At 34.9% G+C, this 19,043-nt stretch overlaps 2 protein-coding genes across 6 annotated transcripts in view; one reads left to right on the plus strand and one right to left on the minus strand.

The window, feature by feature from the left end:
- Positions 1-19,043, minus strand: part of LOC138706004 (uncharacterized) — an 843,117-nt gene that overhangs the window by 247,831 nt on the left and 576,243 nt on the right. The gene's annotated exons all lie outside the window — the stretch shown is intronic.
- Positions 3,985-19,043, plus strand: part of LOC138706005 (uncharacterized) — a 58,405-nt gene continuing 43,346 nt past the window's right edge. The window contains exons 1-4 of one of the 2 annotated variants that reach the window (XM_069834882.1): positions 3,985-4,125; positions 9,884-9,974; positions 13,230-13,370; positions 15,804-16,074. In XM_069834882.1, coding sequence (XP_069690983.1) covers positions 9,885-9,974; positions 13,230-13,370; positions 15,804-15,956 — 384 coding nt within the window. In that variant the 5' untranslated portion in view covers positions 3,985-4,125; position 9,884 and the 3' untranslated portion in view covers positions 15,957-16,074. Of the gene's footprint in view, positions 4,126-9,883; positions 9,975-13,229; positions 13,371-15,803; positions 16,075-19,043 lie in introns of those variants that run through there. The other variant, XM_069834883.1, reaches the window with a different exon arrangement.

Genomic DNA, 19,043 nt, shown 5'->3' on the forward strand with positions numbered 1-19,043 from the left:
TCCTCTCTTAGAAAACTGTTGCCTACTCTTACGAACAATGTATGTGGATTTTTAGAAGCTCTGGAGCATCCTCCTGATAGTCCAGATCATACACCCACTTATTTCCATCCTTTGAAGGTGATGGAATGTTTTTCAGGAAAACGATTTTATTCTTTCAAAATTAACATGAATAAAAGATTTATGCAGAAAATATTTTGAAGTTAGTGTCACGTTGGGAAAACGTTTAGACATATTTGGGAGTTGTGTTGAAAATGAGTAATATAATGGTCGGCATTTTTATACCTTTCTCCGTTCTACAGTGATAGCAGTAAACCCACCTAGATCATTTACCTCGTATGCTAGATTGTCTCAAATCCCCGTGGTGACTCGTATACACAACACTGTTATTCTTAATGGAAACAGAACGATATTCGGCGCATTTCGAACTGGCGGATTAAGGTCACATACAAACGTACAAAGACGCACCGGTCACTGAACTGAACTGTTAACTGAAGCACTGGTAATCCCGGCTGTCCCAGCTGGCTTTAGTTGAGGAGAAAGGTCAAGGACTGTGGTACGCACACGTGGCAAATGCAGTCCATTGCTTGATCTTGATCCACCAGTTCGAAATGCACTGACTATATTTCATTTATTACAAGCAATAGCAATAATTAAAAACTGAAATTTATGTAAAAAAATAAGTAGTTTTTATAATGAGCACACAAGAAACATTAACATATAATTTTTGATGATGATCTTTTTGAAAATTCGTCTTTTCATGGGGACATACACGATGTGCTACTTTAACGAAGCACTTTTTCATAAGTTTTTTTCCGTACAGTTCTTTTTCTTTTTTTAGCAATTTTCCACGCAATTCCATTCCTCGCCTGAAAAATGTTTTTTCCTAATGAATTTTGGCCCTGCTATTGTACATAATTTATCATTAGTTGCGTTTCACTTATTTCTACCATAAAACTTAATTTTAGTTCTAATAGTTAGTTAGCACGATCAGTACCTGGCAAGAGGTAAAGTTTATAAATATGTATGTAGACCCTATGTATCTAATGCCTACCCACTTCACCTGCATGATTCGGGTTCCGCATATTACGGATAGATGACAGCACCGTGACCCACTTTCAATTGGTACACCACTTTGGCGGGCCACGCTGTACATGATGTGTATTTGTGAAGAGTTATGTTATGTAGTAGTTTGTAAATATAGTAACTTATGTGATCATGATGATGAATTTTATGTCGAAATTAGTGTGGATAGATGCGTAAATATATGTATATGCACATATTATATTAATATATTATAACTAAAAAGGAAAAGCTGCATGTTTCTGAAAAAGAAAAATTAAATGTTTATTAAATGACTTTCAAACATGAAACACATGTCCTAACCTTTTATACAGCAATGAATACGACGCATGTTTTGATAATGCCTCTGCACATTTTTCATTTTTGCAAGCTACTGACATTTCTTGGCACAGCAAATATCTAATGTTCTTCCCTTTTTCATAAACAAGTATTATTCTTTCCATTCCGTATATTATACAGTACATGATGAGTAATTTGTGTCGAACCAACCGGAGACTCCGTAAACTGCAGAAATGGTTATTGTAGGCTCCGATGCCTTCACTCCTGGGTTAAATTCAAGCAAGCGGATACGTTGGAAATGTTCGTTTTTAACGTACAACTACGTCTATACGGAAGGGTAGGTTGCCTATTTTCTTTAACGGTGTCAAAAAAAGTGTTACATCAGAATCGCTTATACTGTATATTTTAAACAAAACATAATCATAAAGAAATGAAAATTATACCATCGTGTAGACAAAGGTAGCGTGTAACCGTGAACAACCGCATAAAACCGGTCGGAGTCTTAAAGCCGGCGAGACAGGTGTGCCAATACATGCCTCGAAAACTGCGTTCCAGCGGCAATTTTGTGTGCATAATTCAGTGAGATCTGAACCAATATGGCTGTTTGAGGTGTTGATCGATGGACCGCGATAAGATTGACTAAAATAAAAATATATGGTTTCAGATGGACATTTAACTTAAAGAAAGTTGTCATGAAAATTTTTGAACTTTCAAAATTTGTTGAAATTAAAGCGCCGAGAGAATGTAAAAGTGAAGGTGAGCACAGCAGAAGAAAAGGACATCCCAAGACGAAACAAACAAGTCCAAGACCATCGCTCCAAAGTGCAAGAGACTGCTGGGAGAGGCGGTGCACGCGAGCTCCATGGACTCCGTAGCTGTGGAACAGCGATACGTGTCACCGTAGCTGCCTACATTTTCTCAAACAATGAATCCGTGTACTGTGAAAATTACTCATTCACTGAGAAAACGAAAACATTTCTTTCGCTAATTTCGCCCAGAACCGCCCTTGCTGACAAAACGTAGTTCTTTTTCCATAAGTTCTCCAGTTTATTTCACTAATAAGTAGACAGTGGATGCGGGATGACTTATCGTTGAATGTAGGTGCACATTTATTATATGTTACATTTTTTTCATTCAGACCATTGACTCAACAGGTTTTAAACTTAAACAGACGACGTCAACATGCTACTGTATCTCCGTATACAGTCAGAAGGAAAAGAAAAATAACGTACTGTAGTACATACCTTGCAAGGTTCAGTCCTCGTCATCATTGATGCAATTACCAGCATTGCAGTAAACGACGATATATTCTCGTAAGTTGTCGAAGCTGAATCGCTTAAATAGTTTTTGTATCCAGAGAATTTCTGAAGAAAACCTATAAAATGGGGATCACTCAACTTCTTTAGAGGAATATTTGTACTGAACATCATGTTGCACGTGTCGTTAGACCCGCACAACTAAATGATGATGATGATGATGATGATGATGATGATGATGATGATGATGATGTAGATGGTTTCTCAAATTTCATTTCAACGCATTTCCTGCGCGATGTACTGTTGTAATGTTTCTCTATAGCCTGAGTTGTTCTGTTTTTATTTCAATTTTACATACATTACACACGATATTGTCTTCGTTAATAAATAAAATGTCACTCTCATACTTCTTAATTTCATGTCGTATCTCTGAGCGAATTTAACGTTAATAACTCGTACTAAATACTTGAGCAGGATAACACAACTGCACACATTGCTTTGCAATGTTACTATGGACGGTTCCTTCGTTTTGTACGCTGTTGTACTCGCCAGGTACACAAAAGACGGACGGCGCGGCACGTGCCATATACTCTGATACGAAACAACTTCACTTTTCTTTAAGTCATCCCGCATCCACTGTCTACTAATAATAAAATGCTGCTTTTTTCTACTTGACACAGCACTTTATTTAGGACATAATTAACACATACTTCAAAAAAATTCTATGACTTTGAGTCACAAGTGACAAATCCCAAACAAATTTCTTACAAAGACCCTATTGTCATGGAAAACAAAACACTAAGAACTTATGGATCAACCTATTAGTTTTTGTATTCTACTACATTGTCCACTGTGTCGTAAGACTCTTTTTGTACACTTTTTTTTCCTCAAAAAGGCAACGACATAATCACAACAAAAAACAAGATTCTGAGGTTAATGATTAGGTGGAAAGGGGTTGTCGACTCTTTCAGGCGTTACAACTGGCTGAACTCGACAAACAATAGTTACAAAGTGGTTCCAACGAGTATCTATCGTAATTTTTGCGAAAGCATGAACAAATCAAAGCAATCGTAAATTTTCGTACTTGACTGCCCTTGTTTTTCACTGGACAAAAGGTGGTTTCCACCAATCAAGATAAAGTGCTTACATGTCACTTTGACGTTAGTAGTTTCGAAAAAATAGAAACAATGGTGAAATACTAATATTTGTACTCCAAGGTGGTACCTTGATAAATGGAATCGACCTTGAAATGTGACAAAGAGATATCTAGTCCGTTACACTGAGTAAGTCAGATTGATATTGTATGACAACTATATTTCCATTTATACACATCACCACTAAGTTACGTCACAAAGCAAATGGCTATTTAAAAGCGTGAGTTACTTAGAGAAAGTGATTATCTTGCTGAAGTGCAGTGAGTTGGAAACATTTCGGGAATAGAGAGAACAAAATTCTTGCACAAAGCGAGGTCATACTTCAAGAATAAGTCACAACATTAACCGAGAGCCAGGTCAGAAACCATATAATTTATTTGTTATTGTATTAAAAATGTGCATCACTGTTGTATGCTTATTGGCTAGTCAATGTTACATTTTCTTTAAATGGTGCTAAATATTTCAAAGACTCTCCTAGCATAACTTAAAGAACTCTCAACATACACAACAGAAAACTTTGGTTATATTTGTAGGCTACTTACGTCTCTGTCATCATCACTTTTATTATTATTATCATTATTATTATTATTATTATTATTATTATTATTATTATTAGTAGTAGTAGTAGTAGTAGTAGTAGTAGTAGTAGTAGTAGTAGTAGTAGTAGTAGTATTACTATTATTATTGTTATTATCATTACTGTAATCATCATCTTTATCTTAATCAATTTGTTATTCAAAATTAATTTTACAATCTGCTCCAATCTCATTAAATAAACATTTAAGGTGGTAGATCGACGAAAATAGTGAAAAACCTAAAAGAAATGGAAATTTCGTTGATTATCCCAAAGAATAGATTAATAATTCACCTTTTATAATCTGTAATTTGTTCACCCCTATGTCACTTAAGCTCGTAGCTGGGCAGTTTTAAGTTGAATACATAGATATGATCGGGACGAAATTGAAATACAAACTGCTGAGCCATTTATACCCAAACCCACTCTTTCGGAAGTCGAAATTGCGATAGAAAATCTGAAAAAGTACAAGTCTCCAGGTATCGATCAAATTCCAGCAGAATTAATACAAGAGGGTGGAAGTGCATTATATAGAGAAATTTATAAACTTGTACTTGCTATTTGGGAAAAGGAAATTGTACCAGAACAATGGAAGGAGTCCATAATTGTACCTATTTTTAAGAAGGGGGACAAAACCAACTGTGGTAACTTTCGAGGAATATCACTTTTGTTGACGTCGTACAAAATTTTGTCCAATATTCTTTTGAGAAGATTAACTCCGTACGTAGAAGAAATTATTGGGGATCATCAGTGCGGTTTTAGGCGTAATAGATCGACTTTTGATCAGATTTTTTGTATTCGACAGATAATGGAGAAAAAATGGGAGTATAAGGGTACAGTACATCAGTTATTCATAGATTTCAAAAAGGCATATGACTCGGTTAAGAGGGAAGTATTATATGATATTCTTATTGAATTTGGTATTCCCAAGAAACTAGTTCGATTAATTAAAATGTGTCTCAGTGAAACATACAGCAGAGTCCGTATAGGTCAGTTTCTATCTGATGCTTTTCCAATTCATTGCGGGCTAAAGCAAGGAGATGCACTATCACCTTTACTTTTTAACTTCGCTTTAGAATATGCCATTAGGAAAGTTCAGGATAACAGGCAGGGTTTGGAATTGAACGGGTTACATCAGCTTCTTGTCTATGCGGATGACGTGAATATGTTAGGAGAAAATCCACAAACGATTAGGGAAAACACGGAAATTTTACTTGAAGCAAGTAAAGCGATCGGTTTGGAAGTAAATCCTGAAAAGACAAAGTATATGATTATGTCTCGTGACCAGAATATTGTACGAAATGGAAATATAAAAATGGGAGATTTATCCTTCGAAGGGGTGGAAAAATTCAAATATCTTGGAGCAACAGTAACAAATATAAATGACACTCGGGAGGAAATTAAACGCAGAATAAATATGGGAAATGCGTGTTATTATTCGGTTGAGAAGCTTTTACCATCTAGTCTGTGTCAAAAAATCTGAAAGTTAGAATTTATAAAACAGTTATATTACCGGTTGTTCTGTATGGTTGTGAAACTTGGACTCTCACTTTGAGAGAGGAACAGAGATTAGGGCTGTTTGAGAATAAGTTCTTAGGAAAATATTTGGGGCTAAGAGGGATGAAGTTACAGGAGAATGGAGAAAAAGTTTCACAACGCAGAACTGCACGCATTGTATTCTTCACCTGACAATTAGGAACATTAAATCCAGACGTTTGCGATGGGCAGGGCATGTAGCACGCATGGGCGAATCCAGAAATGCATATAGAGTGTTAGTTGGGAGACCGGAGGGAAAAAAACCTTTAGGGAGGCCGAGACGTAGATGGGAGGATAATATTAGAATGGATTTGAGGGAGGTGGGATATGATGATAGAGACTGGATTAATCTTGCACAGGATAGGGACCGATGGCGGGCTTATGTGAGGGCGGCAATGAACCTTCGGGTTCCTTAAAGCCATTTGTAAGTAAGTAAGTAACATATTGTGATGTGCAGGTTGTTGTTTATCGGTAGTTTTCGCAACCTTCTGATTTCCGGCACATTTTAGACTTCAAAATACTCTAGTGAATGAAATTTCTTTTTAAAATGGCATGCAATTTTGCATAGAAGGTCATAAATATGTTATAAATAAATTTATATATCCTTTTTATTCAACTAATGGAAAAGTTGTGGCCATCCATTTTGTTGAAGTTCTAATGGTTGAAAAATTGAAAATTAGAACCTAAAAAATTAAAAATTATTTTCTACAAAAAACTTGCTTCCTTAATGTAAAAAGCGTAAGTCAGTTTCCTTACTTATGTATTAGGATTAGAGAAAAATGTTTTAAGAACAAATAACTTGAATTATGAAAATTAATGCAATATTTATACGATTGTTTATTAATATAATAAAAATCAATAACTTAAAAATTATTTGGGATATCAGAACGAAAATTTATAAAATGCGTTACCCATATTAGCTGTAATGTGTGATAAAATTTTATGTTCATAGAACTGAAACTATAAAAGTTACAAATTTCAGAGATTCATCGCCTTAAAAGTATCATTTTCTTTGTCATTTCAACATAGTTCAAATATTAACAATTTTGAAATTTATTTAGTAACTTGGGAATATGATCGTCAGACATTCTTGAAACATACTATTTCCTTTTGTTCCTGCAGTAAGTTATTTTGTCTACAAATTTTAAAATATGTTAGGACTTCACTTTTGCAGAAATATGTATCCTGTATGATTTCTCATAACTTCAATTTTATTGTTTCAATTTTTACTCGTACAAGTGACATACAATTTTAAATGTGTTTCAAATTTGCTATAAAGATATAGAAGCTTTTCATATCACAGTAATAATGATGACCACCAACATCACATACTTTCAAATTTTGATAACTTAGGCCAGGGCTTCACAAATGCTCAAAATTACACGCGCGCAAATAGTCGCAACGGTGCAAATGCACGTGCAACGAGGTAAAGAGTAGATACTGCTGTGAGGTATCCAAATACATCTTCTGCGATTATTGCAGCAAGTCTAGGGGACGAACTAGACGGCGGAGCCTGAGTTGAAAGGTTACGCAGTTTAGCAATCGATCTTTTTTTGTTCTAACCGCCAGAATAGTGTTGTTTAGATAAACGTTTGTTATGTTTGGTTAGGCTACATTAGATAAATAAAATCTTAGGTTGACACAACATGTAAAGATAATTGTGTGATATCGATCACTGAACGGAGCTTAACTTTGTTTACTTTAAGTTTTACTCAACTTGTATATGTGAATGATTTTTTTCTGTCCTCAAGTGTACAAAAACAAAATTGCGTCGAGTATTTCAGATGCCAATTTAAACCATATTCTCAGAGTTTCTGTTAGTCGTACTATTGCTCCTGATATATATATATATATATATATATATATATCATCGCAAAAAAAGCAACGAAAGAAACATCAATAGGCTACGTTTTATGTTAAGTGTTATGTTTCTGTCGATAAAAAAACAATCAAGTTATCTCAACACACTTCCTGTCAGATATTACTTAATAAAAAGAAAAAATTGTAAATAAATATGTAACTTACATTTATTTATTTCGCTGTCACGTATAGCCTACAGGTTGCACTTATACCCTCTCAGTATTTTCTTGATAATGAACGTGCAAAGTCAGAGCCTTCTTTAGTTACAAGCCGGAGCCATACGTCGGCAACACTGTAATTAACTGTCACCCGGAGGCCGACCATACAGAACACGTGTTTGTGCTAATGCCGATTTTCAATGTAAATTAATGTTACAATATAAGTGTGTGTCGATGGAATTATGTTTGCGGTCGTACCAAACGTTAATTGTTGATGTATTATAAACTAAATGCGCGTTGGTGATAAAAAAACAAGACAATAAATGAAAATAAAATGGTTGCAGTCTTTGGGAATTTTTACGGTTATTGATGACAAAGTAATTGACTATTCTACTAAATATTAAATATTGTATAACTACATTTTTATAGTCTTATTTGTGGTTTGTGTGTATCAGAATTCTAGCCAAATTGTTGGGTCTCGCCTTCTATATCAATAAAGTTACGCCGTTGGTTTTCAAATTCATTGTAAACAGCCGTTTTGTGATCCCATAAATGTTGCAGTTTTGTTGAAGATTCGGAATGCCTGCTATACGTCAGAACTACCTATAATTTGTAGATGCATATAATCACTTTGTTGGTTTTCAAGGTCTGTTTATTAATATTATTTATTTTGTAATAAATTAGGTATAGACATGTTTCTTTTCACTTCGTATTTTTTTTAGAGGATTTAAAGTTCACAGAGTTTACGCTAATTGACACATACACGTACTTAATGATAATGTTGCGTTTTGTTACGTATTATGTTGAAGGTATGTTTTTTCATTTTTTCATAGATTTTTTTTACTTGGCTTAACTGTATTTACATCCTCATACTTTTATTATAATAGGTATGTCAATAGTTTCTTCTGTTTACATTTTATTTTAGGCCTATTTGCATAATTTACATTCTTAGCTTGTTTTCTGTAGTTATATTTTAAAAAGTTTATAACAAATAATTTAGGATAACAGTATTGTTATGGTGACTGGCCAGGTTCAAACTAAAACTGGCTTCCTGGACATCTGGAATAGTTATAGAAAAACACGACATAATCACATGAAATTAAAATGCATATGATATCCTACACCTCTCACGTCAGAGGTGAAACAACATTAAGCGGCGAAACATTGTCAATTTACTAGCCACAAATTTGTTAACTGAATGGAACTTAAGAATACTGCGTAGGAACTTACGTCTTTATTGCATTATTGATTTTATTATTTTCGGTGCAAGGAATATCTTTTTTATTTATTTATTTATTTACCTTCGTACTATAAAAAACATGTTTTTTTTGTAATTATTTTAAGTGGCAGCGTTTGTACGTAAGTAGCCTACTTACGCCATATTCTGAAGTATAGCTAATTGAATGCAATAAAACACTATTTTCGAACCCGTAATAATTTACATCACTACTCTGAATCTTGATCTTACCTTTGTGCATGAAGTAATATTGAAAAAATACGCGTTACGTATAACGAAAGCAATGAGCAAACACAATATCACTTTAAAATCTCCCGCCTCCACTCTGCGTTGCCAAACCTACCCATGCTCCGCTTGTAACTAAAGAAGGCTCTGGCAAAGTGCATTGCGCAGTGCAGTGCATTCTGTGAAGCACTGACTTAGGCTCATCCCGTTGTCATCGAAGATTGTGAACCAACGGCAGACGTCATTATTTGTAAGATCCTTCATGTGGTCGGCAAGATCACCCCTTGGGACAACACTAAACGAACGAGAAAATTAACACATATCCAATTCTTGTACAAGAAATTAAGCTACACTTCTGACGGGAATTGAACTTTGATCCCTGAATCTTTAACCAGTTACGAGATGATTTGGACCAAGACCAGAGCGCCGGAAGAAGATTTTATTGATAAAATAATATAGACTAATTAAATGTGCTGAATGCATGGTTTGTGAATTTGATTGTGGTGTTTACTGCGTTGTTACAGCATGTCTACTACATTTGGAGTCATGTTAATGCTGACTTTCATGTCCGCTGCATTAGCGTCACCGTCAGAGGCTCCTGCTTTATCGATACCGGTAAGTGAAGACTCACGCACTCTCAACACGATTTAATTAGCGTAAGAGGAGGGCGGGTTCGCTGAATCAACAATTTATTAATGTACGAGTAGTTTGAACTTGCCAAAGACGAGGCGGACTCGGAGCGTAATTTCTTTGCAGATAATGAGAATGCACATAATAAGGAAGTTGCAAGCAACAAACTATGCTTAAAGACATGTTTTATATAACTTTTATATGTAAACTCAGAAGACTACACCTACAGAACACGTCCTGTGGTTTGCCTCTTATCTTAATGGCCGCCAATAAATTGTGATAACTGGAAATCGTTATTCCTTTTGGCAGGCCATGAGGTCAGGGATCCCACAGGGATCAGTTCTTGACCCTTTACAATTTACAATTTATATAAACGACATATCAGAATCTCTAAAGTACTGCCGACACCATCTCTATGCAGACGACCTTCAAATATACGGTACATAAAATTCCACACTGACAAGTAAATGATGCAATAACTAAAATTAATGACTATCTCGACTCAATTTGGACATGGACACGAAAATTCCGACTTAAACTAAATCCAGAAAAATCACTGTCAATAATTGTGGACCATTCACGTTTATTAAGCACTATTACCATACCAAATTTGTCCCAGATTAAGATATACGGCACCGAAATTCCGTTCAGTAAATCAGTAAAGAACTTAGGTATTTATATGGATAAAAGTTTAAATTGGAACATTCAAGTTACAGAAACCTGCAAAAAAGTATTCTCATCAATCCACTTGTTTAGGTGATTGAACAATTTTCTACCTTTTTCCCTGAAAAAGATGTTAGTGCAAACACTCGTGATGCCCCACTTCGATTACTGTGATATTCTGTCTACTGACCTAAGCGTTACTTCGGCGCGGAGACTACAATGTGTTCATAATATGTGCGTCCGTTTCGTCTGCAATATTCGCCTGGCTGATCACGTAACACCATCCCTCGAAATGTTGTCCTGGCTCCGTCTAGAAGATCGTAGGAAAATTCACTGACTTTCCCTTCTCTTTCACATATTGCATTTCTCCACTCCTGTCTATCTTGCGTCTCGTTTTAAAAATTTATCCACCCACCATAACCTAGACACCCGATCACAATACTCCTTAATATTATCCATTCCCTCCCACCTAGCATCCTCATATTCATCTTTCACTGTGGCTGTTCCTCGACTTTGGAATTCCCTACCGAGTAATGTTATGGATTGTCAGACATTTAAGCAATTTAAGAAAAGACTGAGGAAGTATTTTTCTAACAATTCTTGTTAACAATAATAGCTGTTTCAAGTTTTTCAATGTTTAATGGTTGTATATATCAAAGAATAAATATTGAAATTATCTCATTATTATTATTATTATTATTATTATTATTATTATTATTATTATTATTATGATTATTATTACTACTACTATTTCTTACCAATGTCATTATTGTCCCACTAACATTAGTTATCCAACTTTCATTATTTACTTTCATGTTGTTTATGGTCTAGATATTAATGTAATAACTATGCAACCAATTGGATTCAATTAGAATTAGAGTCTAGCTGGGCGGAAGAGAAGGCTACTGGCCTTACCTCTGCCAGATTAAATAAATAAATTATTTATTTATTTTTAGTTATTATTTTAGAAAAATAAAACTCATTCTTTTGATTTCGAAATACGACATGTAATATCCGTTTCTAGACTTTCACGGTGCATGTGAGCTGAAACAGAGTTTCGGGTATTCCTGAAACTTAACATTTCCAACGTTTGAGAATTACATACAGGTTCCATCATCAGGCCAAATAGGTATGACCAGTGGTGATCGTTATTTCCGGCTATTTCAAACAACTGAAACTGAAGATACTTTTAGCAGGAATACATTGCCTCCGATGCAAGAATGATGACCAGCAGAATTCTATAGTCATAAAGGAGGAAAATGCCAGGTATATTTTACCCATCATTCGAGTACAGTTTCTTTTACACTAAAAAAAATCTATGACACGAAATTTATAGCTTCATTTTTCTCTAGAGGGAAGCTATATAGAGCAGTGACTCTTTGAGTGCGAGGATCCCTGTCGTATGATATAATTTTTTCCGGACTCCAAACACGTTAGCCTAACTTCATACTTTCGCTTAGTACAAGTTAAGAATATATTCTTATCTATCATTTATTTGTTTAATAATAACATATCACACATAAGAACGCTACATGAAAGTACTTCGAAAGAACAAAGTTCGTGTTCGGCGACAGTTCCGTTTTGATAAAAGAATACTTGACATAAAATTTTACGTGATTCACAAACATATCTGTTTTTTTTTCTGAATTAAAATTTAAGATTCTGATACCAGATTATTACACAGATATAATTCACAAAAATAAAAGTCTCCTTGTTTCTAAAATAATATTTAAAATTCTTATACAAAGATCACATTCTTGAGAAGAGTAGGATAGACTATAATTAAAACCTTAGAGCAATTTAGCTTCCTTAATAATAAAAGTTATATAAATAACATACAAATGGCTTTTAGAGAACCTGGAGGTTCATTGACGTCCTCACATAAGCCCGCCATCAGTCCCTATGATGAGAAAGAATAATCCAGTCCCTACCATCATATCCCACCTCTCTCAAATCCATTTTAATAGTATCTCCCATCTACTTCTCGGCCTCCCCAAAGGCTTTTTCTCTCAGGTCTCCCAACTAACTCTCTAAACGATTTCTGGATTGACCCATACATGCTACATGCCCTGCCCATCTCAAACGTCTGGATTTAATTTTCATAAATATGTCAGTTGAAGAATAAAATGCGTGCAGTTCTGCGTTGTGTAACTTTCTCCATTCTCCTGTAACTTCATCCATTTTAGCCCCAAATATTTTCCTAAGAACTTTATTTTCAAACACCCTTAGCCTCTGTTCCTCTCTCAAAGTGAAAGTCCAATCGATTAGGTCACAGACTCCTGATGAATAAACATTAATTCGATTAAATTAATATTAGATTTTCCCTTCCTATTTCCTATAGTGGAAAATGTTCTCTTTCTGAAATCATTCATTATTGGTGTCAAAATCGATGTTAGATAGGCCTACTATGTCGCTTCCTATAGCCTTTAAGGAAATTGTTAAAATTAGCGCACCACATTCTTCTCGTCCTGTGTAACAAAGTTTAGAAGTGATTTGGAATATTAATTTGTTCACGTGTTAAGGACACTCTAATTTATCTGTTGTTTCAAGACTGAAAATTCTTTCTTCTGTTCACAGTTTCCTATAAAGGCAGTGCCTTGTGATGGTGGTATATTTGGTGAAGACTTGACATACGCTCTAGCAAATGCAAGGAAGTCAAATAACACAACAATTACCGGAGATATGGAGTCGTTTATTGACAACTCTGTGCCTTCTGAGGTGAGTTCAGTTTTAACTACTAAAGTTTGGTTTTTATTACGTGAACATTGCATTTTTAGGTGCAGAAAATGTTTAGCCTATGTACAATTAAGAAATGATAATGCAGGTTATCAGATAGGCCTACTAAATTGTAATCCATGAAGCCAATCATATACCAATTCATATAATTATCCATTCGATCATTAAACCACCAATTAACCTAATCATTCGTCCAATCATCTATTAATTAATCTAGCCATTCATTCATATATAAATACATCTAATAATTTTTCCATTCATTTATCATCCATCTAGTCACCAAGTCAGTCATTCAACCATCAGTTAAACTAATCAGCCCAATCATTCATAATCCATATAATCATCCATTCAATCATTCATCCATCAATGCAACCAATCATCAGCCAAATTATTTATCAATCCATATAGTTATCCATTCAGTCATTCCCATATCAATCCGTCGATTCATCTATTGAACCATTAACTTATTTGGTCATCTATACACACAACCATCTATCTATCCATCTTACCATCCATCTATTTATCCAGTTAAACATCCAATAATTCATTCATAAATGCACCTGATCATCCATCCATCCATCCATCCATCCATCCACACCTGTGGAGTAACGGTTAGCGCGTCTGGCCGCGAAACCAGGTGGCCCGGGTTCGAATCCCGGTCGGGGCAAGTTATCTGGTTGAGGTTTTTTCCGGGGCTTTCCCTCAACCCAAATGCTGGGTAACTTTCGGTACTGGACCCCGGACTCATTTCACCGGCATTGTCACCTTCATTTCATTCAGACGCTAAATAACCTAGATGCTGATACAGCGTCGTAAAATAACCCAATAAAACAAAATAAAATCCATCCATCCACCTCTCCACTCATCTGTCCACCTAATCGTCCACACATCAAACCACCTAGTTATGCATTCAATAATCTGTCTAGTTATCCACTCATCCACTTGTCCAATTGGTCGGTAAATAATCTGTTCCTTATTAAGTTACTTATTAATTTCTGCCTATTTGTTTATTCATTCCTCCTCATATTTTCTGAGCCGGATTCCTTCTTCATTTTCTATACTTTAACATTTTCACTGTTTTATGATCCTTGTCGATAATCATTTTGCTTTTATTAGTGTGTATAGAAATCCAAATAATCATTTTGCTTTTATTAGTGTGTATAGAAATCCAATATTTTATTTTGTAGCTTATTTAAAACTGAAATTACTATTTTTCTCTAATATATCTGACAAACTAATTACAAGTTTATGTTTCTGATCTTATACTTATATTTTAACATTATAAATTGCGGATTCCATAAGAATCATGTACCGGTAACCTAAGAAAGTTCGACTGTTTTACCGAGTTTTTTAAGCGACCTTTTAAGTATTTACTCTAAGGGCCGTATTCATAGATATTCTTAGCCCGGGCTTCCGGTGGATGATCAGCGAACTAACGTTTTTCGTATTCATAAACCAGTGTTAGCGATATGATATGATATGAATCCTGTACAAATAACCAGTCGATAGTCGCGGCTAGTTTAGCACGCTCGTAGCGCGGGCTAGCGAAATGTCTATGAATAGCACCCTAAGTTTTTTCTCCGATCACTTCCTTTTCTCCATCACTGCTGCATCAACATGTTTGTATCACCGCTACAATCTGACCAGACAGCACAGATTATCTCATTGGTCTATAGAAGGGGTTTCATACCTGTAAGGTCACACATGCCAAAAAGAGGATTAAATAATAAGACAATTTGGGCCATATTCATAGACATTCTTATCGCGGGCTTCCGGTGGATGATCAGCGAACCTACGTTTTTCGTATTCATAAACCAGCGTTAGCGATATGATAATATGAATCCTGTACAATTAATCAGTCGATAGCCGGGGCTAGTTTACCACGCTTGTAGCGCGGGCTAGCGAAATGTCTATGCATAGCACTCTTTAGGTTGAAATGTTTGATAAGCTTTAAATGACGTACTTAGTAAATATGAATACACGATTGAAAATTTTTAAAATTCTAAATTATTCAGATTATGAGTAAAATTATAGACCTATACATATTTTCTAAATTAATATGTATGTTTTATATTAAGAGTTTATACTCGCTTTCGCATACGAGGAAGTATTCGCCATTCTTTCATATATACGGTAGGTAGTACTATCTCCATAATTATGAGAGTGTCAGTATTAGAACTTAACAATTAGTAGCTTGAATACCGTAAAGTTTTATCACATTGTCACATATATTCAGTTCTCTTGGCGTCGTTTTGGGAGTATTAAAGAGATTCACCGTCTGTTTTATTTTGAATCGTTTCTTACTACTTTTCAAGGGTTAATGAAAGAGACGGAAGAGTTGTAATTTTTGTTTCTTGCTGTATTTTCTCATATATAACCATCTACAGTCATACCTTTTTCAATATATTATTTCAGTGGCTTTTATACAAAGGAGAAATCGACTTGGGCATGGACAAGATTAATCTCGAGAGCCTTGGAGATATCCGGCAAATAATAATCGACTTAAACTTAAAAATAAGTAACAAAAGCTTCTGCATGAGAATAGCGCTTGAAGAAACTTTCTTTTAAACATTTCCTGTACCTAATTTATGTATTTAAATTAATATTGTAATCTATGTCACATATGAAGCATACTGTAAAGTACCATTTGCATAATATTTTAAGGTAAATAAAAACGATACAGATATATCAGATAATTACATTTAATTGTGTACCTAACTTGAAACTTCAACTATGGTTTATGTATTATGCTACGAAGGTTAAGGTCCCGGAATGGAACTTAACAAATTTATTCCATCCTTTTTTAATATTACGGTTTATGTATTAGGGTTGTTATTTGAGACTAACATAAGATCCTAGGGTTGATTCTCGGAAGGAAATAGAGATTTCTTTCTCCCACTTCGTGTACTATTATTAAGATGTGTCTCGTGTGTCACAGTGTTTCTTCCCTGCGTTGTGCTGATGATATACATTTTTAATTATTAGTCCTGTGCTATGACTAAGCGTGCCAGAGCTTTTTACAACTTCATTTAATATTTACTTGAAATCTGTTTTGGAAAAGTGAAAAAATGTTATTCAGGTTACGGGTTTCTATAACGGTAACAATTTATTACGAACTTTGTCGTCGACCAAGTATTTGTAGCTCAGAATGAGTTCGACTGAGATACTGAGACTGTTCAATGTATGATCACAGATGTTAAGGCGTGTATCAATAAACTTAACAAAAAAAAACTAAAACACAGTTTTAAAAACCACAATAGAACACAAAATAACATTAATCTATCATGTACATTATTTGCGTTCAGTGTCAGTACTAGTATACATTGCAACACTAATAAATGATCCTTACCCTAATTTTCTCGGTCGCCTCCCCCTGATTTGCCATAAATTTCCCCACACTCTCAGAGAATTTGGCATTATTTAATACATCATATGTTACCAAATGTTCGTTGCTAGATGTAATGAAGGAGTGTTGTAGGTATCGTTTCCTCAGAGTTTCTGTGGCTTCACACTGCAACAAAATATGTTGTGATGTCTCGCCTCTACCACAAGGACATATTCTCGTATCATCCTCGTTGATGATTTTAAGTGCCCTCCATGCTCCTAGACGAAACCAGACTAAGCCCAGCCTGCCCTCTCTGCTTCCTCCATAGAGGTATAACTTTGTTCCATAATTTGTTTTGATCATCAATTAGATCTACAGAACAACCTTGGTACAGAAGTCTGAGATAAGTACCTATCTTGTCTAATCGATGAAAAAGACTGTAGAGAACTGAAATCTGAAACCTATGAAGGCTGACGACTGATGTCTGCTTAAACAGCAGTTCTGTGAGTTAAGAACGTAAATACAAGAAGTAAGTTTATCTTAAACATAGTCTTATAAAAAGTTTTGTAGCACATATACTTTATGTTCCAGAAAAGAGGCAGTGCACATGATTAGACATACAATGAAACAAACTAATTTTATTACCTCAACTAGTCGTTCTCTTGTGAACCAGGTCGCTCGTCCTCTGATCATGCTCACTACCCCCTTTCTAGGACTTATAAAGTCTCTGTGCGACAATTTTTTTCTAAGACTGTGCATCAGTTACATTCCAGGCTACATTATATTCTGTCTCCAGCTAATGTGTAGGCTCTGGATTCGCAAGAAACGTTATAAATAAGAGCTACAAGCAGTAGAAACGGGTAATATTCCTCTAAAGTTGACGATATAACGAATAGATATGAAAGGAAATTTAGTAAATCGAGTAGAAATTTAGGTTTTACAGTAGTTTGATCAATGTCCTTTGCATGCATGAAGATATAGACAGTTAGCCAGAAACAAGGTTCGCCCAGGTAAATGCCGTCGATCTGTAGCCTACTATTATACATCGAACGTGAATCGAGAGGAAATGGTGTATACTTCCCTGGATGGATTGTACGAAGGTTTTGTATTGCGTAGTACGGATAAATAACACAGGCTAAAGGGACGTCAAGGTTAGGCCATTAGTATATAGCTGACTTCCATACAATGCAGTTCATTTATTTAGTTCGTGGCAATGCAGTACATATTACAGCAACTAATCTTCATTCATGACACATATTATGAAGAAATCGTACTAATCATCTGGGTCAACAATCCGAAAAATAGTGAAAAGAGTGAGAGAAGTTGACTCATACTTAAATGAGAAAAGAACGCTCATAAATCTCGTTCTAACAAAAGAAAGACTCGAATACATCTAGGCTATAAAATGAAGTCTCTTCCACGAAATCATCAAGAAAGTTAGTTCAACAGGCAGGTGTATCCAAGACCTTGAGAAGCTACAACATTTTTAAAACTAAATTCTATATAAGACAACAGTCTTTCATAAATTGAATGAAATGTACAATGTGTCTAGGGTTCAATTCTATGGCTAAAGACAGGAATGCCAAACATGCGCTCTCTAGACCGCATACATTACCATCCCTACGTTCTGTTCTGGTCAGTCGTTAGCTGCAGAACGTAAACATTCAGTGGTAAGTAGTTTACAGAATATTTGAAATGGCACTGTCTAAAGTACAAAGATACAGCTTCAATAAGGAATAGGAATATGATTATTTTGTTGTTGAAAAATATAATAAAACTAATTACCTATTTTGTTTCCTTCAGTTTTGTTATATACGGCATTATAATATAAGACGTCATTTCAATGCTGCCCATGGTAAAAATTATAGGAAAAACAATTCGCTTGTTCTTAGAATTAAAGGTTAGTATTAAACTAATTAGTATTCGACAACTTCAAGTCTTCAAATTTTAAAATGTCCACATATGCATTGAGCTTTACACTTAAATAAACGCAGTAAGTTATAACTAAGACAACTTATTTACAGTATATTATTTTTACAGGAAACTGCTATAGATGCATTTTTAGACCTACAATGGATTAGTGACCTTTCATTTTTAACAGATCTGACAGGTCATTTTAACACGCTCAATGCTCAACTGCAAGGCAAAGACCGTCTCATAGTAACCATGATCGATAACATAGAGACATTCATGACTAAATTAGATTAATGGAAAACTCAACTCAATACAGCAGTCACATCACATACCATTTTCCTTCTCTGGATGCTTTCGAAAATAAAAGGCTAGATTTGTATCACAACTACATCCCCAATCTGGAAAGGCAATATACT

This window comes from Periplaneta americana, chromosome 9, assembly GCF_040183065.1.
Source record: "Periplaneta americana isolate PAMFEO1 chromosome 9, P.americana_PAMFEO1_priV1, whole genome shotgun sequence".
Taxonomy (NCBI): Eukaryota; Metazoa; Arthropoda; class Insecta; order Blattodea; family Blattidae; genus Periplaneta; species Periplaneta americana.